General features: G+C 40.8%; 1 protein-coding gene across 1 annotated transcript in view; it reads right to left on the bottom strand.

Moving 5' to 3' along the window:
• Positions 1 to 2,490: 2,490 nt before the first annotated feature.
• LOC139473810 (multidrug resistance-associated protein 1-like) overlaps positions 2,491 to 27,029 on the bottom strand; it is a 45,514-nt gene continuing 20,975 nt past the window's right edge. The window contains exons 8-30 of the mRNA XM_071256570.1: positions 26,522 to 26,800; positions 25,306 to 25,483; positions 23,926 to 24,246; positions 22,780 to 22,917; positions 21,517 to 21,663; positions 19,770 to 19,854; positions 18,618 to 18,684; positions 18,071 to 18,197; positions 16,055 to 16,231; positions 15,704 to 15,871; positions 15,265 to 15,466; positions 14,084 to 14,192; positions 13,243 to 13,405; positions 11,144 to 11,378; positions 9,186 to 9,496; positions 8,377 to 8,576; positions 7,348 to 7,474; positions 6,503 to 6,604; positions 4,932 to 5,078; positions 4,144 to 4,302; positions 3,758 to 3,924; positions 3,019 to 3,213; positions 2,491 to 2,793 (exon numbers count right to left, since the gene is read on the bottom strand). Of these exons, the coding sequence (XP_071112671.1) occupies positions 2,679 to 2,793; positions 3,019 to 3,213; positions 3,758 to 3,924; positions 4,144 to 4,302; positions 4,932 to 5,078; positions 6,503 to 6,604; positions 7,348 to 7,474; positions 8,377 to 8,576; positions 9,186 to 9,496; positions 11,144 to 11,378; positions 13,243 to 13,405; positions 14,084 to 14,192; positions 15,265 to 15,466; positions 15,704 to 15,871; positions 16,055 to 16,231; positions 18,071 to 18,197; positions 18,618 to 18,684; positions 19,770 to 19,854; positions 21,517 to 21,663; positions 22,780 to 22,917; positions 23,926 to 24,246; positions 25,306 to 25,483; positions 26,522 to 26,800 (3,919 nt within the window). The 3' untranslated portion in view covers positions 2,491 to 2,678. The remainder of the gene's footprint in view (positions 2,794 to 3,018; positions 3,214 to 3,757; positions 3,925 to 4,143; positions 4,303 to 4,931; positions 5,079 to 6,502; positions 6,605 to 7,347; positions 7,475 to 8,376; positions 8,577 to 9,185; positions 9,497 to 11,143; positions 11,379 to 13,242; positions 13,406 to 14,083; positions 14,193 to 15,264; positions 15,467 to 15,703; positions 15,872 to 16,054; positions 16,232 to 18,070; positions 18,198 to 18,617; positions 18,685 to 19,769; positions 19,855 to 21,516; positions 21,664 to 22,779; positions 22,918 to 23,925; positions 24,247 to 25,305; positions 25,484 to 26,521; positions 26,801 to 27,029) is intronic.

Raw genomic sequence — 27,029 nt, 5'->3', positions numbered from 1 at the left:
ACCGAGTATTCCCAACACTACGAAACCAAACACTGCTAACACAATTGACGGGGCACTGCTGACACTACGTACCAAAAACTGCTGAAACTGGGAACCGAGCACGGACCGAGCACTGTTTTTTTACACTAACCGAGCACTGCTGACACTACGAACGGAACACTGCTGACACCACGAACTAAAAACTGCTGACACCACGTACCGAGCACTGCTGATGCCACCAACCGATCATTGATGACACTACGAACTGATCAATGCTGACACTACGGACCAAGCACACCTGACAATATTAACCGAGCACTGCTGACACTAGGAACCCATCACTGCTGACACTACAGACCAAGCACTGAAGACACTACAGACCAAGCACTGCTGACACTACAAACTGAGCACTGCTGACACTACAGACCAAGCACTGCTGACACTACAAACTGAGCACTGCTGACACTACAGACCAAGCACTGCTGACACTACAAACCGAGCACTGCTGACACTACAAACCGAGCAATGCTGACACTAGGAACCCATCACTACTGACACTAGGAACCAATCACTGCTGACACTACAAACCGAGCACTGCAGACACTACAGATCAAGCACTGCAGACACCAGGAACCCAACACTACTGACACTAGGAACCGAGCACTGCTGACACTACAAACCGAGCACTGCTGACAGTAGGAACCCATCACTACTGACACTATGAACGGAGCACTGCTGACACTATGAACCAAGCACTGCTGACACTACAAACAGAGCACTGCTGACAGTAGGAACCCATCACTACTGACACTATGAACGGAGCACTGCTGACACTATGAACCAAGCACTGCTGACACTACGAAACAAGCGCTACAGAGCACAGAAGCCTCGGATCTCACCTGGATGTATATATCCCATTATGTGTCAGTTGAAACAAATGTTATATTTGACATCACACTTCAGTAATGTACAGATTCTAGCACTTTTGGGGGGTTGAGTCACACCTGGAATTCATTCGAACCCACACTGCCAGAGTGAGGCACCTAATCCCAAGCACTCAAAGTCAGCGACTTACCCACTCAACCACCGAGGCTTCCACAAAAATGAAAGTCCAGCCACTGGTAGTCTAGATCACATACTTTGCGTACCCCTCTGACAAATGTAAATTCACTGAGAAAGTGTTATCCCAAATATACCATTTGTTAAATTTGACCACTTTCTAAATGGCACAGTGTGTTCACATATACTTGTTGTTTGACTGAGATCTCATCTGGATGTCTACAGCCTGCTGCCATTTTAATCGGGGCAGAATTTTCTTGTTATCGCTATTGATATCAAGAGCGTTTAAGGACAGAAACTACATATATTACTATAACCTACAGTAAGTTTAAAAGAAATAATAATCTGGGGTACTGTTGTTGTAAATTAGCCTAGGTCATCGAAGGCCTTTAATTCTTATCCTTATGTCCATAAAACAAGAAAAAAATGGTCTGGTATATATTTTATCCCAAAAACACTGAATATACAGATATAATTAGAATACAAAATCTGATTTTGATGAGACTGAGTGGACAATAAAAGGTCCACATATAGCACCAACAGAAAAATCTGACAAGACTGACAATGCTATATATCATCTTGCTTCCATCATTCTCATCATGTGTTCCTGGTTGTGGTTTTTCACAGAACAATTCATCACATCCAAAAGGCAGTGTACAGAGTGATCTATGACAAGCTTGATAACATCTGCTGACTTCCTTCTATGCTGTGTCATGAGGGGAACTGTTCCTCACCACCGGCAGACAGTTACAGCACGACCTCATGGTAATAATGCATGTCCAAACTGTTTGCTTCAGTTAGCATCGATATAGGCACTTCAGGACATGACTGTGCATCACCTTGAAACATCACATAACATTCAGCGTCCTTGAAGATATTTTACCCTTAGAAGTCCTTGGTATTTTGTCCATACAAATAGATTTCATGCTGACTCACATATATAATGAAAGTTTTAAATAACTAGAGTTGATTTACAGAAAGTTTTTAAACAAGTGTCATAACATTTGTCACCATCAGTGACAACAATAGTTTTAATTCCTATGGATACTTATTCAGACCAGAAAACCAGAAAGGCAAGATCTATATCTAATGTATATCCCTGTGTTTGTCCTGCATCCTTTGTGGTGGTCTATATCTAATGTATATCCCTGTGTTTGTCCTGCATCCTTTGTGGTGGTCTATATCTGATGTGTATCCATGTTTTTGACCTGCATCCTTTGTGGTAGTCTATATCTGATGTTCATCACTGTGTTTGTCCTGCATCATTCATGGTGGTCTATATCTGATGTTCATCACTGTGTTCATCCTGCATGATTCGTGGTGGTCTATATCTGATGTATATCCCTGTGTTTGTCCTGCATCCTTTGTGCTGATATATGTCTGATGTATATCCCTGTGTTCATCCTGCATCCTTTGTGGTGGTCTATATCTGATGTATATCCCTGTGTGTTTGTCCTGCATCCTTTGTGGTGGTCTATATCTGAAGTATATCCCTGTTTTAGTCCTGCATCCTTTGTGGTGATCTATATCTAAAGTATATCCCTGTTTTTGTCTTGCATCCTTTGTGGTGATCTTTATCTGATTTATATCCCCGTGTTTGTCCTACATCCTTAGTGGTAGTAGTTAATATCTGATGTTCGTCACTGTGCAAGTCCTGCATCCTTGGCCATTTTGCAGAAGATGCTGTTTGGTTGCAGCAGGAGATTCCCTGGACTGTCGTATTCTACTACACAACCTTGTTCTAGCACCAGAATCCTGTAAACATACACAGGGTATTTTATGGTGCATTCATTTAATGACGAGGGTACCAAAACAATTGTATCAATAAATGTAATATAGTATGTACTGATCATAAAATCAAACAAAAAATGCATTCAGCCTGAAAATTTCCAGAGATTTTAAGATGGCTATGCACAGATTTTGCATTATGGCAGGACAAACAAAAAATAAATTTAGTTTAACTAAATCCAAATAAATCACCTGTCGTAGTCCATGACTGTGTTGAGCCTGTGGGCGATGGTCAGCACGGTGCAGTCCTTGAACTCTGACCTGATGGTCTGCTGGATCAGGTCATCTGTTTCCATGTCAACAGCTGCTGTAGCTTCGTCAAGAATCAGGATCTTTGTGTTCCTCAGCAGAGTCCGGGCCAGACACACCAGCTGTCTCTGTCCAACACTGGAAACATGATAGTCATAATGGTGAGTAACGGGCAAGATGGTGCTTTTTTCTGGACCAGACACACCAGCTATCTCTGTCCAACACTGGAAACATGATAGTCATAACAGATATATCTATCTCTTTTTGATTATTTATTCAACTGCATGTATTATTTTGCATTGTGCATGGTGAGATTGGTGACTGTTATCCCTAGGGTGTGTGAATCCTTGGGAGCAATCTGTACAATACACTGTGGAGCGTGTTACATATCACTGAGCATGTGCTGCCTCTGTGCTGTAGTGGAGAGAGCATCTGACCTCAAAAGATACTTATGTTTACCCTGCCTGGTTCTTGGCATTGAAGATATAAACCAAGGTCTGATCTGCCCGGAGTCAGTATAATGTGTCTGAGTGGGGTACCAATGTTAAACTGCGGCATGGTATCTCAGTGGGCCACACATGGTGTGTCTGGGCACTGTATCAATGAGCATGGTGCATCAACAACGCACACAGTTTGGCATGAAGACCCAGTATAATGGTCACAGAAATATATATAATCTTACCTGAAGTTTTCTCCATCCTCCCCACACTCGTGGTGAATGGTGTCTGGCAGTGTCAGTACGAACTGCTTCAGGTGAGCCTGCTCTAGAACCATCCACAGCTGCTCGTCACTGTACTCACTGAAGGGGTCAAGGTTGGAGCGCAAACTCCCAGTAAATATCACAGGGTCCTGAAATTAGACCAGTGTCAGAAAGAAATTACAGGATAAAGAAAAGAAAAAAATAATTTTGTCACAAGCACTGATAATATTTTTCCTGCAGCAGCTTTAGGTGAAATCTTGTTATCATGGATTCAAGCAAATGGCAAAGGACCAAACACAAAGGACCAAACCCTCAAGTTTGTTTGAGTTGAAATAGCCACAGTCTAAAAAATATTTATAATTTCTTACCTGGGGAAGAATTGTGAGTTTGCCTCTGAGATCATGAAGTCCAAGAGAGTTGATGCTCACTCCGTCAATCATTATCTGCCCTCCTGCTGCCTCAATCAGCCGAAACAGTGACAGGGTCAGAGATGACTTCCCCGCACCTGTCCTGCCCACAATGCCCACCTGGAATACACAAGATATTATGAAAACTTTTTCTTTGGATATTCTGAATGGTGACCAAATAAGACAACCATTGGTATTTTGACCAAGATTTTGCCCCTTTGTGTGTTTGTTTTGTTTGTTTGTTTGTTTATTGTTAAACGCCACACTCAGCAATAGTCCAGCTATAAGACGGCGGGCGGCCTGTGAATAACTTAGTCTGGACAATCCAGTTATTGACATCATGAGCATTGATCAATGCAATTGTAATACGATGATATGCATCAACCAAGTCAGCAAGCCTGACCGCCCAATCCCATAAGTCGCCTTTTGCGAAAAGCATAGTCGCCTTTTAGGGCAAACATGGGTTGCTGAAGACCTATTCTACCCCAGATATTCACGGGTCAACTTTGTCCCTGAATCTCTACAGGGTTACATCTACAGAAATAAACTGCATATCAAAATTTTCAACAAAAATGTGTAAAATGTTGTTACGTATATAATATTGAACTTTCAGATTACAAAGTCTCCAATGTTGTCAACTTGAAATGTCCTGTCTCTTGGTCTTAATAGTGTTCATAAATCTCATTTTGTAAGAATTTAATTTAGTCCTGAAAGTCAGTTTGAAGACTGCAAGTGTAGTTGTTGCTGACCTTTTCTCCAGGGTTGACAGTGAAACTGATGTCCTTGAGGATGAGGTCCATCCCAGGTCGGTAACGTGTGCTGTAGCTGTCGAAGGTCACCCCTCCTACACGAGGCCAGTTGTGTGGAGGCCTTGTGTCTTCTATATGTGCTGGAGCCTTAGGAAAACATACCATCCTACATGTAAGACTCCATACCGGAACAACTGATTCTCGTAGCAATGGCACATTCCTGTCTCTGGTAGCTATAACAATGGATTCAGCACAACGGTTGCAGGTTATACTTATGACTGAGTAAATTACGACTATGGTGCCGAAAAACCAAGAAACTATATCAGGGGATTAGAACCTATGGGCATACTTTCATGGCAAGCCTAAGGGATGCAACTCTGCACCATTAATGGCTGCAGCTTCGATGAATTAGCCACATCTTTCCCAAAGCCAAAGAATAAACCTGACTTGAAAGATATTAGAGGATGACCAAGGGCTAAGGTAGTAAACTTGGGAAGCCAAAAAATATTATGGAAGCCATTCTTTGACTTGGCTGATCGATGTCATCATATCCCAGCGTTTAGATAAATGCACATGATGTCAATCAATGGATTGACTGGTCTAGACTCAAGTATACATACACTGTAGGTAAAATATCGCTGAGTGCATTAAACAAACCAACCAAACCAAACCAATATTACATGTGTGTGAATCCACATGATGTTACACATTTGTCACATGGTGTGTGTATAGTCATTATTACATGTGTACTTTGTATGAATTGTTTTACTTGATAATTTCTAACTGTATGGATAATCTAAATCTACAGGACATAACTGCGGACATGAGCTGAGGTGGAATTGTCGAATTCAAGATTGGTGTACTTTTTCGCGACGTGCATGCATGTGTGTGTGTGGCTTCTTGTACTAGTCCAGACTTATGCTGGTTTTATAATTTGCTAGCCCATTGAGATACCATGCTGCAGTATAACATGAATACTCAACACAGAATACTAACTCTGACCTGACCAGTCCTTTTTTAGCTCCTTGATGCCGAGTACCAGGTGGGGTAGACCGCCTCCGTGGTCTAGTGGTAGAGCGTCTGCCCGGAGAGTGGAAGGTCTGGGGTTCGATCCCCGGCCGCGCCATACCAAAAGACGTTAAAAGATGGTACTTGTTATTACCCTGTCTGGCGCTCGGCATTAAGGGGCCAAAACAAGGACTGGTTGGCTCGGAGTCAGTATACTGTGTCTGAGTGGGGTATTCATGTTAAACTGCGGCATGGTATCTCAGTGAGCTAGCACTATAAATCGGCATCAGTCCGGACTAGTACAAGCAGCCACACAAACACATACACGTACATGCACGCCGCTATATATAAGTGCAATAATCTTGGACGCGACGTTAAACCTAATTTCACCTCACCTTCACCTCACCAGGTAGGGTAACTAGTACTATCTTTTAATGACTTCCACATCAACCTTCCACTCTCGGAGCAGACGCTGATGTCACATGACAGCGGTAATGACAGTATGGCTACGTATTAGCTTGAAGACACGTTCTAATGTTCAAATTGGATGTGAAGTATTTTACCTCCTCCTTGAGCTGGGTGTACTCCTGTATCCTCTCCACTGACACGATCATCGTCTCCACCTCTGACGTCAGCCGTGTCAGGAATGTCATGACGCCTAGAATCTAGACAGAATGTTGAAAACACAGATGATGTGGTTTACCACAAACAAGGAGCGATTAATAAGGAGTCTCAACTTGTATACACATCATTGAGTTTTTACAAAAGAATTAAATAAAGTTCTTATGGCCACTGATGTTCTTCACACCACTAGATCTATTTGGTCTTGACAAAGCTACACAATACAGTGAAAGTTTCACTTAAAGTCTCAGCAATAAGAAACATTTTGCTATGACAAGATCCAATACCATATGCCCTAAATATTAGTAAGGGTCATAGCAGGGCTAAAAACAAAATCAGATAAACAAAGAGTGAGTGAGTATGGTTTTACGCTGCTTTTAGCAATATTCCAGCAATGTCACGGCTACACCAGAAATGGGCTTCACATATTGTACCCATATTGGGCATCAAAACCAGGTCTTCAGCGTGACGAGCAAACGCTTTAACCACTGGGCTACCTGACCAACCCAGATAAACAAAGACATACACCATACACAACATTAAGTGATATAGTAATGAAGGGGGAACAACGGTCAAAATGAACACGATAGGCTGGCATGACTTCCTGCAGATGTCTGGACAGATACAGTTCACCATTGCAAAGATCTAGCATGGTTTGTCTGAATATGAAAGGCAAGCCAGTGACTGAAGGAGGTAAAGATGTATGTGTAGCCATTAGGTACTGATTAGGGCACATGGATAAAGCAGATGTCCAGTAGAGTTGTGACTGTATGTTACTGTAACTGACCTCTGTGGCGTATGACAGTGAGAGTCCAACAACTCCTCCGGTCACTGTGTCCCGAGTGACCACTGATAGAACTGACGCCAACAGGACGATGATTGCCCCCAAGAATTCCATACGGACACCGACCCACCTGGACAGGAGATTTGAGGATGTTAATGATTATCAAGCATAATATGGCTCAAAATGTAGTATACACATACAGAATTGTTCTTCAGCACCCAACCACTAGATTGTCTAGATCAGACTCGATTATGTATGTAGCACCCTCATTAGTTGGAATATACCAACCAACCAACCAAACAACCAAACAACCAACCAGCCAACCAACCACCAAACAACCAAACAACCAACCAACAACCAACTCAACCAACCAACTAACCACCAAACAACCAACCAACCAACCAAACAACCAAACAACCAAACAAACAAACAAACATGTGTTTCAAGTGTCTCATTACAGAATGTTGCAGAAATATTATCAATGTTTATATTGCTGAATTAATAACAGTGAAAAAAGAATATAGTTATTCATTTATTTCAACTTTGCACAACTTTTTTCCTGGCTAGCATGTGACAAAAACACCTGGTTTCTGGTAATTTGATGCTTTGATGTTTTCCAGGATATGCACATGTGCACTCACATCAATTCCTTTCGAAATAGCAACACAGTGGCATGAAAAATGAAAATCGTTGACTGTGGACTGGGCAAATCAGTCGGTGAAAACATTTGCAACAATCCACATTATCGAGGCACAAAGACCGTTTTTCAGCCAGGTCTCAGAGTCTGACCAGTAACCAGCCAATCAGATTCAGAAACACATATTTGTAGTTTGTAATATTTCATAAAATGGACACAAAAATCCAATTAAGTTGTTCTGTGCATTTAGGCATGAGCTAATCAAACACAACTATCATTATGCATTGTCATGTGAGTAAATATTTATGGTTACAATCGTTTCCTTGTCCTTTAAGTTAAAATTGATGCGGTTTCATTGTTTCATTCTAGTTCTGATCGGCATGCCTGAGTCTAACCTGCTCGCTGCGATGCTGCTGTAGAGGTATCTGTTGTTGGTGTCAACCTTGGACTCAGATTCCAGGATAAACCGGTCCTGGGCCTTGTATGCCCGGATGACGCTCGCTCCTGACAGTGTCTCGCTGAACTGACTGTAGATGGGGGATCGTGTCTTGGACTCCAACCGCTTTAACTGTCTGGATGTGGCCACGTAAAATCTCTGGAAGAATGTTTCAGTACATCATTAAAACAATTTGTTTTGGTTTACTTAAATTTGGAGTAATATCTATCTTAATGATCTGAAATGTACAAGTATCATGGAAGTCTGAAACAAGGTGAGGTGAAAAGGGTTGAACGTTGCGTCCCAAGATTCTTGCACTTATACAGCAACGTGCATGCATGTGTGTGTATGTGTGGCTGCTTGTACTAGTCCGGACTGATGCCAATTTTATAGACCACTGAGATACCATGCCACAGTATAATATTAATACCCTACGCAGACACACTATACTGACTCCGGCAGGACTATTCCTTGTTTTAGCCCCTTAATGATGAGCGCATTAAAAGTACCATCTTTTAACGTCTTTTGGTATGACGAGGCTGGGGATCGAATCCCAGACCTTCCACTATCCAGGCTACAGAGGTGGTCAGTTGGGAACAAGCACAAAAAACTGTGGCCCTATAAAGACAAGAGAAGTTACAATCGACTTTTTCTGTTTTAAATCTACCATGTTGTTAAGGGAAGCATGATAACTGGCGACTTATTCTTCTCCGGATTTCACAAGCAAGATTCTGTGGTCCTGATGTCCCACAATGGGAAACAACCCACCTGGACAAAGACAAACAGGATGAAGAGAGGAACAAGGGGAGCCATGAAGATGGGCGTGGTGTAGCTGATGACGATCACCGTTGCAGCAAAGCGGGCCGCTAAGTCTGTCCAGATCTCCATGGTGATGGGCAGCTGGTTGTCCAAGACGTCGCAGTCCTGAGAGAACCTGTTCACGATGCGGCCAATCGGGGTGGTGTCAAAGAAGGACATGGGAACTCGGAGGACATTGGTGAGCATCTTGTGATGGAGGATGCGGGATGCATGCACGGATCGGATGTGGATAAGGAAAGCGAAGCCAAGGACAAATAGAGCTGTGAATAGACAGAGGTTTGTGATCTGTTATACTTCCCCCAACACAATTCTTTTGATTACTATTTGAGTTGTTGGCAGCATGTGACATATTATTTCAACAACAGAAACCAAATCTTTTTCATAGTCATGCATCTCCCAATAACTTGATAATACATTACCGTATTCGACGTAATAAGGGCCCAGGGCGCTAAATGAGGAATAGGGGGCTCTTATTAGAATATAATTTTGATGAGAAAAAAACAACAGAGTTGAAATAATTTTTGATTTCGTGGTTTATGCTGACAGCCTGAAATGACACAAAAGAAGATACATGATAGATATATATATTCCAGAACTTAATTGCCCATTATTAAGGGTGCATAGTATACATGAATAAATAAGTCATGTGTACATTGATCAATCAGAAGGGATGCTAATTGGGATTGTCCACAAGCCAGTTTATTAGCAAATATCGCTGTGGGCGCTTATTAGAGCGAAGTGCTTATAACGTTGAATACGGTACTCATCTCATAAAAGTGTTTGTCATACATTTACTATTACTATTTCTCAATCTTGAAATTCTCTTTATATAATTGGTGCAAAATTTCTGGTGTTCACATCAAATTTAGTTTATAACAATTTTTCCCCTTCTAAACAGTACCATATTCTGGGCATCTTGTGCATAGGAAAAGATAAGTAAAAAGTTTCTCGAGAATGGTAACATTTTTGCCTTCACTCAAATACATGAAAATATTGATGTAATTACCTGTATATACAATGTACATTGTCTGACAAATAAATATCATTTTTGATATACAGGAACAGTTTACATAAAGTCCATAAATAAATAAGTTCACATTTATCATTTCTATAAAAGAGAAACATGTTAAATCCTTAATATTAAAAAAATGTTATTTGAAATAACACCATTTTGTCAGAAGTGTGTGCAGTTGATCTGGTATTAGGCCAGAAACATGATGATGCGAATCAGCATTTGTTATCACACACTTTAAAAGTTTATCATCCTACTCAGGGCAACGATGACTGCCCAACAAAGCCGTGAAACACACTCATCTAAATTGATTGCAACAAGCTTAAGTATATCATTGAGGTAATGCAAAGCATTAGACCCCTCAATAACCTTTGCTCTCCCTCAATGACGAGGGTGGGTGTGTTTAACAAGTTAGCAAAAAAAAAATCAAGCAAACTGTTCAATTAATTTGATTTATAAATATTGAAATATTACACTACGTATCCAAACGCACATTGGTAATAAAAACAAATACAAATCTAATCTTGTTCCTTAAGTCCCCTCCTCCACAGAAGCTGAAAGACTACATTTTTCATTTTTCCTACTCCAAAGATGCGATATACGCCCATGTCATAGTCGTTGTCCTGCCTCCTCTCTGATTAAATATTTCTTGTATTCATCAAACTATCAGTTGATACGAACCCTGTTATACTCCACAGAGGCCATTTATTCCCATGTAGTAGTCGTTGTCCTGCCTCCTCTCTGATTAAGTATTTCTTGTATTCATCAAACTATCAGTTGATACGAACCCTGTAATACTCCAAAGAGGCCATATATTCCCATGTAGTAGTCGTTGTCCTGCCTCCTCTCTGATTAAGTATTTCTTGTATTCATCAAACTATCAGTTGATACGAACCCTGTAATACTCCAAAGAGGCCATATATTCCCATGTAGTAGTCGTTGTACTGCCTCCTCTCTGTGCTGTTGGACAGAAGGCTGGTGTTGCCAAGGTTGACGTCGTCGGTCCACTGACTCAGCCAGATTTTGCCCCACACCTGGAAGGCCTCGTACAACACATACATGGACACGCCCAATACCAGGTTCCCAATACCTAGTGCTTTCATGTAGGTCAGGTACACTTTCCATTTCACCTGAGATCATACACAAGAAGGCATCATTATCCTAGCAAGGCTATACTTGCTATACACAAACATTTACATTGTCAGCACTATGGCATAGGTGCACACTCCATTGTAATTGCATCATATTGACATTAATGCATTCCTACTCCCCAGCAAAGCGTTCTTTACAAAAATATAATTTTTGAAGTTTTTGTGATTATTCTTGAATCTCAATTTACTGTAAAAGAGAAAAAATAATATACTGGTATGATAAAAAGAAGTTACAAAATAATTAAAAACTGATTATAAAATGTAAACTGATTAAAAAGATAAGGCCATGCAGAGATTTGAACTTAATTCCATGTCAATCATAAATTAAACATAAAGATGTGCTACAGTGTTGACCAGAGTTATTCCCCTTAGCTATATCCCATTTCTCCTCCACCAGAGGAGCTGCTAGATCAAGCTAAAGATGGTCGTCTGCTAGAAGAAGGCAGAGTAGCTGAGAGATTTTTAGGACACTGATCAACAGTGCATCATATCACTAAATCTTTGGAAGAAAAGGGTAGGCTAAAGTTTCTAGGATGAATTGTCAATGTTACTGAAAAGCTTTTACATTATGTGGTCTCTGAGGCTTTCACTCTCAGTCAATCAAATATTCACATTTACTTATTTGTGCTGTATTGTATCTATTGTAATAGTATTTAAATATCACACACATCTAAACTCCATCCAGGAGCAGTGTTCTAACTTAAGGGGGTCCTTTGGGATTTCTGCTGTATTGTTTTACTCTGGGGACACACAGTGTCCTGCAATCTTGAATAGTAAACTGTGTCTCGTGTGGGGTACTAGAACCTATCTGTTGAAGCAACTGTGGGATGCTGTCTCAGTTGAAGCAACTGTGGGGTACTATAGCTAACTGTTGAAGCAACTGTGAGGTACAATAGCTAATAGTTGAAGCAACTGTGGGGTACAATATCTAACTGTTGAAGCAACTGTGAGGTACAATAGCTAATAGTTGAAGCAACTGTGGGGTACAATAGCTAACTGTTGAAGCAACTGTGGAGTACTAAAGCTTACTGTTGACACAACTGTGCGGTACAACAGTTAACTGTTCAAGCAACTGCAGGTTTATTATAGTTAATGGTTGAAGCAATTTCAGGGTACTATAGCTAACTTTTAAAGCAACTGTGGGGTACTATTGCTATAACTGTTGACACAACTGTGGGGTACAACAACTATCTATTAAAGCAACTGTGGGGTACTATAGCTAACTATTAAAGCAACTGTGGGGTACTATAGCTAACTATTAAAGCAACTGTGGGGTACAACAGCTAACTATTAAAGCAACTGTGGGGTACTATAGCTAACTAGCTAACTAGCAACTCTTGAGTATTATTGCTCTAACTGTTGACACAACTGTGGGGTACTAAATCTAACTGTTGAAACAACTGTGGGGTACATAAGCTAACTGTTGAAGCAACTGTGGGTTTTTATAGCAAACTGTTGAAGCAAATGTGGGGTACTATTGCTATAACTATTAAAGCAACTGTGGGGTACAACAGCTAACTGTTGAAGCAACTGTGGGGTACTATAGCTAACTGTTGGAGCAAATGTGGGGTACTGTAGTCAACTGTTAAAGCAACTGTGGGGTACAACAGCTAACTATTAAAGCAACTGGGGTACATAAGCTAACTGTTGAAGCAACTAGGGGTTTTTATAGCCAACTGTTGAAGCTAATGTGGGGTACTATAGCCAACTGTTAAAGCAACTGTGGGGTACAACAGCTAACTGTTGAAGCAACTGTGGGATACAATAGCTAACTGTTGAAGCAACTGTGGGGTAAAATAGCTAACTGTTGAAGCAACTGTATGGCATGTAGTACATCACCAACCTTCCCAACTTCCACCTCCTCCTCCTCAATGAGACGATCTATTTGGGGAGTCTTGTTTGGAACAGCATTAACTTTATCCTTAAGCTTCTTTCTTTGTCTCGGCGCTACCTGGTGAGCAGGATCGATCGACTGACTGTCACTTCCACTGAGCATCGATGACTGTCTGTCATCGACAATTTCATGAGTGTTAGATGTGTGCAGGAACAATGACAAGTCATTGCACAGGTGGAGGTGGATATTTAAGCTTTGCTCAGACACCAGGGAATGGTTTTCTAAGCAGGCTCTTTTGAGAAATTGTTAATCTCTGTTACGAAAAGATGAGAAATTGTTAATCTCTGTTACGAAAAGATGATCTGTTTAAAACAGAGATTCTGCTAAACTCAAATTATCACAATGAGGAAAGGGACATCAATCCTTTCAAGGATATCAGTGGAGCTTCCTAGATACAATACCTGTTCTGGGCAGGAAATATGTCACTGACCTGGTGACCTATATCACTGACCTGGTGACCTATGTCACTGACCTGGTGACCTATATCATTTACCTGTGACCTATGTCACAGACCTGGTGACCTATATCACTGACCAGGTGACCTAAGTCACTGACCTGGTTACCTATGTTACTGATCCGGTGACCTATGTCACTGACCTGTGACCTATATCACTGACCTGGTTACCTATGTCACTGACCTGGTGACCTATATCAATGACCCGGTGACCTATGTCACTGACCTGGTGACCTATGTCGCTGACCTGGTGACCTATGTCACTGACCTGTGACCTGGTGACCTATGTCACTGACCTGTGACCTGGTGACCTATGTCACTAACCTGGAGACCTACCTTCTGATTCTGCTCATGATGTGACCCCTCATCATCTCGTCTCCAGATGTCTCCGTCTCTGACTGCACAGATATAAGTCGCTCCATCATGTCCTTCCTGATCGCCTGGGCTGAAATTTAGATTTCATTTGTCTTATTCTGGTGCAAGTCATACAAACAGTATTGTTAAAACGATGAATATCAATTGTTACAAAGACTTCTCGTCCAACATTTTGCCAGACTCACATCATTGGGTTTTCATTTGTTCTCAGCACAAAGCAGTAGTCTAAGGCTAGTGGATTAGAGTGACTTTCCAAGGCTATACTAATAATAGATACCTATCACTTTTTGTAAACCAACAGGCATGGGTATAGTGCTTCAAACCAACAGTCATAACAAGTTGAATCTGGGATGCGAAAACACAGTCATGCAATTTCAATGGTGCACTCTGCACTCTTCACATGTTAAATGTTTCCTGTGCAAAGGAAACATAGGGTGTCCTGAAGATTGTCTCCGTAGATTACGTCTCTAGTGTCTGGAGCAGAATACCAACTCTCACCTTTCTGTCTTGTACATCATTGGGCAAGGGCAAATTGATGAGTATGTTCACATGCATTGTTTTGTGACATAGTATTGATATACAGATCGACATTACCATACACAGGCATACACATGTATGGCCTGCAGTCACGAAGCTTGCTGAATGTTAATGACAGCATAAGACCTTGTTAACTCACTGTTATAACTTTGTGATTCAATTTAAGACAGAAAATGTAAACATAATAAATATTTTTGTCTGGTTCAAGGAGGACTAGTTTCAAACTTTGAGTACCAAAAATGTTGGGTTAACACTTGTCACCTGGACTAGTCTTAAAAAACACACATTTCTACACCTGATCTTAGGCTGGCCTGCCTCACCTCTGGCTTTCCTCCCTATTTAGCAGAAACACCCTGTCAAAGTGAAACACAGTCCAATTTGGCATTAGACCTAACTCCCTCATTAATGTATTTGTATTATAATAAGACTGGGCAATACCTGTGACTTTGACCTCACAGTTTAACACTTTATCCACTGTATCAATGCAAGGCTATTGTGTTATTCTATACATGTGGGTTTTCATGACAAGCAGGTGATGGTCCCCTTGAATTGCCACAGGGTGACAGCTGAGCGGAACATTTCTAGTAACAAATCTGAACACTTGCCATCCTCCTCCTCCTCCTCGTCCACATCACTGTCTTCATTATTATGCTGAGTGAGATAGGTGGTCAGGAACTGGGCAAAGGCACCATCATGAGTCATGAGTTCCTCGTACGTTCCAATCTCGGAGATCTGGCCATTGCTCAGAACAAGGATTGTGTCCACTTGTGGCAGCCAGTGGACTCCATGGGTGACCAGGATACGAGTCTGCAAAATGAATAACACCCAAGCTCTTGTATACAGGGCATTTGAGGTATGACAAGGACCTACCGTAAACGTTTCAGTTGTTCAGTTTGGATGTGCACTCCCCTTGGAGCTAATAATTGAAATGTGCAAAATTTGGATGCTGCTTTAGTGCTGTGTTTAGTGTGCCTAACAGTTTAATTTATATGATGTACCAAAATGTCATGAGAAAGGAGACAGGACCTTCTTGTGCTGTAGTACCTTTGATTTTAACAATCCGTCATGTCCTACAAGGTGCTGAAAGATGTGTTTGCCAACATGACTGTCGACAGCACTGAGAGGGTCGTCCAGGAGGTAGATGTCAGCATCGTTGTAGACGGCTCTGGCCAGAGACACTCTCTGCTTCTGTCCCCCACTCAAGTTGATGCCCTGATGACAAGATGGGACAAATAGAATGTCATCTTTTATGGATATATGAAAGGTTTTGTGAAGAACACGAATTAAACAATAATCAAGAAGTGTCAGGAACAGAGCTGGTTCCTATACCCAATGACAACTTTGTTGTGGCAGGAATTACTATTGATGAAACTCTTTCTAGTGGAATATATTCACCTTTTCTCCTATTTCTGTTTGGTCTCCTCCTGATAATATTTCCAGGTCTTTGTTTAAAGCACAAGCACTGACAACTTTGTCATACAGTTTTCTGTCCATGTCCTTCCCAAAGAGGATGTTGTTCTGCAGGGTGTCGTTCTGGATCCAGGCTTGTTGAGGAACGTAGGCAATACTTCCCTGGCAAGAATTGCAGACAAACTTATTACCTCTAGTGTTTTTTAAATATTTGATGAATGTAAATCAAGGATATTAAGGGTGAGGGGCATTGGGGTAGCCTAGTGGTAAAAGTGTTTGCTCATCATGCAGAACACCTGGGTTCAATTCCCCACATGTGTACAATGTGTTAAGCCCATTTCTGGTGTCCCAGGCATGATATTGCTGGAATATTGCTTAAAGAGGTGCAAAACCATACTCACTCATTCAGTCTGACTGTTAAGATTAAATGTAGTTTTTAAATATACTTACATACTGCATGGTGGAATAAATGCTTTTTTATTTACAGAAAATCTGCAGCTTTCATTATAATATGAGAACAGGTTCATACATGGTCTACAGTATTTTCACCTTTCCTTAGAAGAGACACCAATTATGTGGGTACGAATGCCAAGCATGTAAATTCAAAACAAATATTCACTTGGCACAATATATCACAGTTTGTGAATTACATTTTGTGGTCATCTGGATTTTTGCACTCCTGAAACCATTTTCTTTAGGGAAAACAAGTTTTTCATTTTGGTCAACAAAATGTGCTCTGTCTCCTTCAATATAAATTTCTTTAGTATTGATATCTTCATATTTTAACATTTCTTAAATTCCATGCTATACCTGCATGATTGGAGATGAATAAGTGAATCAAGATGTATCATATTTGAAGATATTTTCAAACAGTCCACACATCATCCTGTGTTGGATATGATGAGCATGGTTTTTCCTTCCCCTTAAATGATGTTCTTAAAATGGTTACCAGTAAAGCTTAATGAACCTTCAACATGGCATGGGCATAGAAACTTGGGTGGTTCCATGGTAATGTGAGTGAAACACTATTACATGCAGTGTTACACCCAACGTCATTGATGGCCTCTCTATCGCCTCCAGTATTGACAGCAGGAACACGGCCCCGCTCCATCTGCTCCACCCTCTCCTGCACCAGCCCCACTCAAAACATGTCCAATACATCTGACCTGTCCCAAAGGTGCCCAATTGGAAATCCCTACCTGCCCGACATTCACCCACTCCAACCTCATCAATAATCTCCTGACAAACCCGTCCTGTATGCTCTCCCCCGGGCTGCATCCCCTCCCAACTAAAACACCTACCACACCAACATCTGCCAGACCCAACTTAACAGATCCCGCCACTTTCTGCATCCCCCCCAGCATGGCCGACAACAGGGACAACTTTCCACCCCACCTACCACACCAACATCTGCCTGACCCATCTTCCCGAGGCAAGAGAGTTAACTGACTATGAAATTCCCGTTTCCACCCTTGCTGAACTAGACTGGTATTATGGAGTTTCATTTTGGCTAGACTAACGAGTATATGCATAGTCCAATCAAAATCTCGCACCGAATTCAAAATCCAGTTCGTAAACTGTCGTGCAGATTTCGTTCCATTGCAGGATTTGCAAAGCATGTGCACAGCCAACTCGTTGTCAGCAGATATTTACCAAATCTTTTCCTGTTTTTAATCAAGGTGCTAACATGATTTGATGCATTTCACGATGTGAGACCCGTTTTATCACAATATAGATCTTGATTATCTATCAGATCGTCCTGACTCGGCGCCACCATTGTGTGTGAAGCAAACGCAACTGATACGAGAGGTGGAATCTGATTGGTCCATGGGAGAGGCTTAGAAGGGACAAAACTGGTAATAGACACTGGTGGTGCTACGATCAGCCCAGTAATTCCAGCCTAGTTCAGCAGGGGTGGAAACTGGACTTTTAAAGTCAGTTAACTCTCTTGCCTCGGGAAGATGGCCTGATCCAACTAACCAGCCTTCTGGCATAACATACCTTCATGTTGACAAATCCCTCCACCTTCTCCATCTCCCCCAGCATGGCTGACATCAGGGACGACTTCCCCGACCCCACCTGACCAACCACTGCCACCAAGCTGCCTTCAGGGATGTTGACATTGATTCTTGGGAAATGAGACAAATACAATAAATTTCTTTGATAGGCATTTAGAAGTTGGAGTAGTAAGTAAGGATAAGAATTTATGGATGAACAACTTCTTTATTACAATTAAGAGCGACGTTTCGGTGTAGGTTCTAACACCGTTATCAAGCAAGTGATTTACAGAGTGCAGTAAGCAAGTATATATACACGTAGGAGGCAATGTTAATTGTAATAAAGAAGTTGTTCATCCATAAATACTTATCCTTACTAAATACAATAAAGTCTTTTGTTTTTCAATTCAAATTAGAGTATAAACATTCTTTGTCTTGAGCTACAATACATGTCTGTGTATCTACACTATAGAGTACATGACGTAAATGTATAACAGTTACAAGTCTTCATTGATCGGGATGTAACAAAAAGCACAAGTGTGATGTTTTACTTTTGCAGCCATGGGTCAAGCTCAGGTTCCCAGGTAAACGATGCATTCTCCATGGTAACAGCGTGATCTGTAAAACATTGAAAAAATGAACTTACAAGAAAAATAATCACTTTTAATTTGCATCCTTATTCTGTAAGCAGTCGTCAGAGACACCTAGCTAGGATCATGTACAAAAGTTCAGCTTTGATATGTGTGGAGTTAGCTTGCTAAAGGGCAAAGGTCACATTTACGATATATGCTAAAATCTGATCAGATGTCTGGGATTCTACATGTGAAGTAGGCCTTGTACTTCAGGGCAAAGGAAAAAAAGAAAGGTTTGTAACAGACAGAGAGTGAGTGAGTGAGTGAGTATGGTTTTACGCCGCTTTTAGCAATATTCCAGCAATATCACGGCAGGGGATACGAGAAATGGGCTTCTCACATCGTACCCATGTCGGGAATCGAACCCGGGTCTTCGGCGTGACGAGCGAACGCTTCAACCACTAGGCTACCCGACCGCCCCAACAGACAGAGAGACACACCATACATGCCATATAACATTGTGCCCTCTACTTTCAAAACTCTAGCCAATGTATTTTCATTTTCTTTATTGCACAATTCAGCTAACCTTACACTTACATTGTGGTTTTATTGTCATCCGATATAACTGTATGTTTAAATGTGAAAATGACAGTTCAAAAGAACAAAAGTACATCCAAGGTTATCATGTGTCTGGGACATACTTTGTTTAGATACAAAAATATATATTTTATAAGTATACTCATAAAATTATTCATTTTTTCACCTCTGAGAATGAACGTATACACTCGCAAACCTTACAGTTGGTAAGAGTGAGTGAGTGAGTGAGTTGGGTTTAACGCCGCTTTTAACAGTATTCCAGTTATATCACGGTGTGTCAACTTTATGTGGGAGGAAAGCCCAAAGTGATGCAGGTCTCAGACGTTTACCACTTCGGTGAAACCCATGAGCACGGTATGGTGCTGACAAACCTAGAAACATAATCGGGGCGAACCAGGATTCGAACCCACAATCATAGGTTTCTGGCGTGCCCAAGGATGCAACTCTGCACAGCGAATCGCGGTGCCTTAGATTTGATTTGAACTTTCACTTTAGCTATTCATGCACCGGTGGCATCCATACAACTGAACTCACCAAAGTGCTGACTGTGTGAAATACTAGATTCATCAAGGTCGTCGTGACTCAGGAACTTGCTTATCCGCTCAAGGGATACTTTTGCCTGGAAACATCCAATGAGTCATGGCATTTGTTCTTTCATATACATGATGAGTTAGAAAATAGAAAATATCATACAGCAGCTAGGGCGGTCGGGTAGCCTAGTGGTTAAAGCGTTCGCTCATCACGCCAAAGTCCGGGTTCTATTCCCGACATGGGTACAATGTGTGAAGCTCATTTCTGGTTTCCCCCATCGTGATATTGCTGGAATATTGCTAAAAGCGGTGTAAAAACATACTCATTCACTCATACCGCAGCTGTCAGATCCATGGACCTTTGAACAGTATTCCCGTTATATCATGGTGTGTCAGCTTGATGTGGGAGAAATTTGACATCTATACCTTGTTGGTGAATCCCACCAGCATGGTCTGATGTGTACAAACCTTGGAACATAATCAAGTAAAATTCTGATTTTAACCCACAATCATAGGTTCTGGCATGCCTGAGGATCAAGGAATTGAGGTACATCAGACAACTGGGCAATCGGGGCCCACTTATCATAAATGAATTTCACAGATTTTGTAAACAGCTGAGGACTACTCATAAATGATAGCCTGTAGGCCTATGTCTTTTTAGTTGTGACCATACTCAAATGCCTGTCTAGTTTTGTCATGACCTTCCCAAGGATGCACAACCAGCCACATGTTTCATGACCTTCCCAAGGATACACAACGTGCCACATGTTTCATGACCTTCCCAAGGATACACAACCAGCCACATGTTTCATGACCTTCCCAAGGATACACAACCTGCCACATGTTTCATGACCTTCCCAAGGATACACAACCTGCCACATGTTTCATGACCTTCCCAAATATGCACAACCTGCCACATGTTTCATGACCTTCCCACAGATGCTCAACCTGCCACATGTTTCATGACCTTCCCAAGGATGCACAATCTGCCACATGTTTCATGACCTTCCCAAGGATACACAACGTGCCACATGTTTCATGGCCTTCCCAAAGATGCTCAACCTGCCACATGTTTCATGACCTTCCCAAGGATACACAACGTGCCACATGTTTCATGACCTTCCCAAGGATACACAACCAGCCACATGTTTCATGACCTTCCCAAGGATGCACAACCAGCCACATGTTTCATGACCTTCCCAAGGATGCACAATCTGCCACATGTTTCATGACCTTTCCAAGGATACACAACCAGCCACATGTTTCATGACCTTCCCAAGGATACACAACCTGCCACATGTTTCATGACCTTCCCAAGGATACACAACCAGCCACATGTTTCATGACCTTCCCAAGGATACACAAAGTGCCACATGTTTCATGACCTTCCCAAGGATGCTCAACCTGCCACATGTTTCATGACCTTCCCAAAGATGCACAACCTGCCACATGTTTCATGACCTTCCCAAAGATGCACAATCTGCCACATGTTTCATGACCTTCCCAAAGATGCACAATCTGCTATATCTTTCATGACCTCAACTATGCACAACCTGCCATGTGACAACCAAGTCAGCGAGCCTGACCACCTGATCATGTTAGTTGCCTCTTACGTCAAGCATGGGTTGCTGAAGACCTATTCTACCCTGGATCTTCACAGGCCCAAGGATCAGGTAATAAGCTGAGTCTGTTATTTCAAGTGTCAGGTTCCTTATAAAGTTTTATATAACCAGCACACATTATAAACTCACTCGGACAATATCTGTAGCAACCATGGGGACCAGATTTATGGCCACTCTGAAGACGTTGAAGTAAGTTATTGCCACGAATGCGGTTTTGGCATCCAGGTAGTGAGATGGTGTGATGAACACATATGTGACTAGCGTCGCCAAGGCAACCTACATGAGGAAAGATAAAAATATTGTACTGTGGTTAGTTCAACAGAAATGCATCAAAACATTTGTTCACCCAGCATAATTGGGTACCTGGATGAGATGCATACAATCATTCCAGCACAGCCCCTATTATATACACACTGATCCATGGACAATTCTATCTAATAAAAGTGTAACACTATCAGCATGCTTTTAGGCATGTCTGGTGAAATAAACATTATTAGATTCATGTATGGTAAATATTAGTATCATTCATGGTAATTATATGAAATTCTTAATGACTTGTAAAGAAGTTTCTAGAAAGTCATTCAATATTTACACTGCTTCTTGCAGAAATGAAATATTCTAAAAGTATCCATCATTGTTTTCAGATTGATTTGACAGTTGCAAATCTTTAATTTGTATGACTCTATGATACTATCGACTAAAATAATCGTTATTAAGAAAGAATGATGGATTGATGTATCAGGTCTACAATAATGCCAGTTTACTGGTAGAGAGGCAATATGTTTTTGCTGTGATACTAACTTACTTATCAGGCAGTGACGATTGATAATTATGGTGAGAGTGGGTAGCCTCATTCTTTTTCAGTATGTGCTACCAAACTTCATCTAGGTGGTTTGTTTGTTTTTCTGCTTGTAACAGTGTTACTTTCTCTTTTTGATGACAAAGGCCATTGACATGAATTTGTTACTTTCTGAGAAATAGTTTGACAGGTTTCACATAAAATCCATACATAAGAACACAGTATTTCTCTAATATGGTCAGTAGTATCGATGGTAATACATTGTCATCTTGAAAGAATTGAAGCGGAAACTACTAATGATTGCTGTTGTGAATGAACAATCTGAAAGAAGGAGCACTCACAAAGTATGGAAACTACTAATGATTACTGTTGTGAATGAACAATCTGAAAGAAGGAGTACTCACAAAGTATGGAAACTACTAATGATTGCTGTTGTGAATGAACAATCTGAAAGAAGGAGTACTCACAAAGTATGGAAACTACCAATGATTGCTGTTGTGAATGAACAATCTGAAAGAAGGAGTACTCACAAAGTATGGAAACTACCAATGATTGCTGTTGTGAATGAACAATCTGAAAGAAGGAGCACTCACAAAGTATGGAGATGCTGTCCAGGAAAAGGTGACAGCAGAGAAGTAAAGAGCGATTTTCCACAAGAAGTGAATCTCCATGTTACGTATTTTCTCAATCTTTCCTCTGAAAGATTCCTCCCATGCGTACAGTTTCAGAACCTGAAATGACATTAAAATGAAGGGGAACAAATTTAGAAATATATTTTCCAATTTGCTTAATTGCTAAGATGAAAAATATCAAATAAATTTGAGCCTAGTTGTTTCATAAAATGAATGCAGGTAGTCATTATGGTTTGTTTTTTTCAGTGTGAAAGAATGTGTTAACAAGTGTCCTAATGTTAATTTGGTGTCTTATGAAAATAGAAATAAACATTTGTCTTATTAAGGGCCTTGAAAACAGGTGACACATGCAAATGATCTGGTCGGGTATTATTTCAGATCAGGGTATAAATCAGTGTGAAAATATGTAACATTTAGAAATTTTCTAATAATTTTGGGGTTTATTGGGGCATAAATGTAAAACTGGTATTCACAACTAGTTTGTACACTGTGTAATTCCGAATATCACAGAAATGAGTACTTTTGAAAATATCATAAATGTAATCACCAGGAGAAAGGCGCCTTATGGGTGACAGGATACAATTGTGCTGTGATGTCATAAAGAAAGACGATGTCAACTTACTTCTGTAAAATATGCCATGTATGAGGACTGTACAAAAATATCTTTTTTTCCACTGTGGTTCGAAATGTAATGAAAACATTATTTCAAAACATTTCAGCATACATTTCTACTTTCAATTACTCCAACATTATATCTAAAACCTTTTTACCAAAATACAATTTATAACATAAAAAGTTATAAGTCTGAAAATAGGAGTCCAAATTTATGGTGTCATGTACTCCTGTCATAAATAAAATTGGAAACTTGTGAATTGTATTTTTGTGTTCCTAAAATACTGTAGTTTAAAAATATAAGACAAAATATGATTTTTTACCCATGAGGTTCCTTATCTCATGGTTGGGCACAAATGTCATCATACTCTAAATAGGGTATCAGCCATTTGGCTGATATGAGGTGGTAAAGCTGAAAATAATAAAAAAAATTCCAACTATAAATATATTGTTGAGAAGAGTCATATTCTATCTGACCAGTTTCCTTTCACTCACTTTGATCCCATTGAGCACCTCGCTGATCACCCGGAGTCGTCTGTCCTTGCTTCCCATCATGCTCTGCTGCAGACTGTTCACTTTTCCCAGGATGAAGGCGTTAAAGGGCATCATGACAAGCAGGATGGCGAGCCCGGCAAACATGGCATTGCCGACGGTCTGGTACAGGAAGTAGAGTGCCAGGATGATCTGGAGGGGGCTGGACCACAGGGCAAACAGGTACGTGATGAGGATGTTGATGTTGTTAGCATCAACAGACATTAAGTTGACTATCTCACCAACTGTGGAGTCCTTCTTGGCTTGGCTGTTCATTGTTAAAGACTGAAAGGGTTTGGGGAGGATGTGAAATAATGTATGTGGGTCATATTCCAGCATTATTCAGACAGACTGTAAATATAGTTGAGGTTGGGTCAGGCAAACAAGTGGCTGACTGCATGAGTGAGTGAGTGATATTGTTTTATGTCGCTTTTAGCAATATTTCAGCAATATCACACCGGGGGACACCAGAAATGGGCTCCACACATTGTACCCATCTGGGGAACACTTTAACCACAAGGCTACCACACAGCCCGTTGTGGATCAATCCATCCAAGGTCACACATTGTTACCCATGTAGGGAATCGAACCCGGGTTTTTGGCATGACGAGCCAACACTTTAACCACAAGGCTACCACACAGCCTGTTGAATGAATGAGCATCAATGTTACCCATGTCCTATTCCTAGTGAAACTACCCACCCTATATAACATACATATAGCACTTGGCCTATGGGTGTGGTGTGGTCAACAGCCCGTTGAATGAATGAGCATCAATCCATTCAAGGTCACACATTGTTACCCATGTAGGAAATCCAACCCGGGTTTTTGGCGTGACGAGCCAACACTTTAACCACAAGGCTACCACACAGCCCGTTGAATGAATGAGCATCAATGTTACCCATGTCCTATTCCTAGTGAAACTACCCATCCTATATAACATACATATAGCACTTGGCCTATGGGGGTGGTGTGGTGACTAAGCCTAGTGTTTGCTTGTCATTCCGAAAACCCGGGTTGGATTCCTCACATGGGTACAAATGTGGAAAGCACATTTTTGGTGTCCCGTGATATTGCTGGAATATTCATAAAAGCAGTGTAAAATCATACTCCATTCATTCATTCATTCATTCATTCTCACTCACTCACTCACTCACTCGCTCACTCACTCACGGAACCTATATATATGGAAGGTAGCTGGGGTCATATGTCATTTTGAAAACTGCTTTTATGCCTAAACCTAAATCCTAAGTTGCTTTTAACATGAAATTTGGTGTTTACTATATTTTCTAAAATTGCTGCATACAGTGCTTGGGTTCTGCCAACATATTATCAAGAAACATACCTTCCTGAAGATAACAGATATTAGAACTGCCCTTATCTTCATCCCGTAGATGAAAGCATCATATGTGACCTTCTGTATGAACAGGGACTGGACCTCTGATGACACAAACAGAGCTACAGCCAGCACGTAACCCTTCCATGCTGGGATGCTCGAGTCTTCAGTGAAGCTCACCAACTCTCTGCAAGGGCAGATACAGCATTTTCAAAAGAGAGGGGTCCAAAATATCAAGATCATCTCTCAGATATTTTTACTGCCTACAACATACCACATTTGTTTTTTAAAAGGTTGGGGGAGGGGTCGGAAACCCTGGACACCCACTCTGGATCCACCTATACTCTGAAAGAGAGGCAGATAAAATGCTCTGTGACACAGAATCTATCTATCTTTATGACAGATATAACAGATATCCCTCACTTCAACAAACATGATTGTATGTAGCATGAACAGTATTTCATTTACATTTTACGTTCATCTCACATTTAGGATAGTTTTATTTTCGTTGCTTTACACTAAGCAGTGTACCCCGATCAGACCCCCTGTACAATGTATGAACCCTAATAATTCCTGCACAGTTGTTCACTCCATTTATAAACCTATTCATTGGGATCGCTATTAAGTAAACAGACTTCTTTCTATAGGCATTAAAACCTATTGTGAGGTTTTACTTTCCAGTCGGGATAAATCTCATAAACAGGGACGTTGTAATGTCCCTGGGATTTTATAGGATATTCAAGTCATATTTGCTATAATATCCCAGGGATTATATATAATGTCCTGTGTATTTTATTAATGTAACTTCCGTTCAGATTTTAACATGTAATGAAATGTAAAATCAAATGACAAATGTTTTCTTTATATTCCCGAGGATCGAACTCGCAACCTTCATATCTGTAGCCGAGTGAGTGTACCACGTGGCTACAGAGGTGTTGATAAGTCACACTGGTTTTTAGAATGTCCTTTTCAAGATCCGTACGCCAGCAACCGATATTTTACGAGTGTTTCCTAAGGTTCATGGAAAGTATATTCGAAACATAAAAATGTTAATAAATGTTGTTTTAAGTTTCTTTTTTCGGTTTATAAGTATGGACAAACACTTTCCCTCGGTTTTGGCTTTGTCCCCTTGGTTTTTCCCTCTCCCCAGGGCATGCTCTGTCTACCAAAACCTCGTAAGCGTGTTTTCTCCCATACATATAGCTGTATGTCAAGGTGAACTTACCCCAGTATCTGTGGTGTAAACACGAGAAGTAAGTCATAAACTAGTTTGGGTACATGGCTGATTAGAATTGGAATGCCGAACGTCTTCACCAGGGCCCACAAAAGAGATGGGTATTTGTTGGGCTTCTTCGTTGGAGGGGATACTTTTTCCTCTTGGCTTGCATTGTTAGAGTGATGTTTGAAGCGCAGGAGTGGAGTTGACTCATCTGACGTGTGATGGTTGGTGAAATGGATGGAAGACTTGCCTTTCTGAAAAGCTTCTTTTTCTTTGTCAGATTTCCTGCAAAAAAACAAACTGTCAAACATCAAAATTTATGTAAAAAAAGTGAGTGTCCCTTGCTTCCATTAAAGTACTGTCAGAAATGCTAGAAAAAATGCTTTTCTGTCTTCATTTAAAAAATACAAATCATAAGGCTATGAAAATAGCATATATCAAAGTAACGCAAATTGACCTAATTTAGCTTATCCTAAATGACACTGTGATTACCCTTAAAATGTACTTTTACAGG

This window comes from Haliotis cracherodii, unplaced genomic scaffold, assembly GCF_022045235.1.
Source record: "Haliotis cracherodii isolate W230 unplaced genomic scaffold, xgHalCrac1.p SCAF_3, whole genome shotgun sequence".
In the NCBI taxonomy this organism is placed as follows: domain Eukaryota; kingdom Metazoa; phylum Mollusca; class Gastropoda; order Lepetellida; family Haliotidae; genus Haliotis; species Haliotis cracherodii.
The sequence above is the reverse complement of the archived record's forward strand: the minus strand, read 5'-3'. Positions and strand labels throughout refer to the sequence as shown.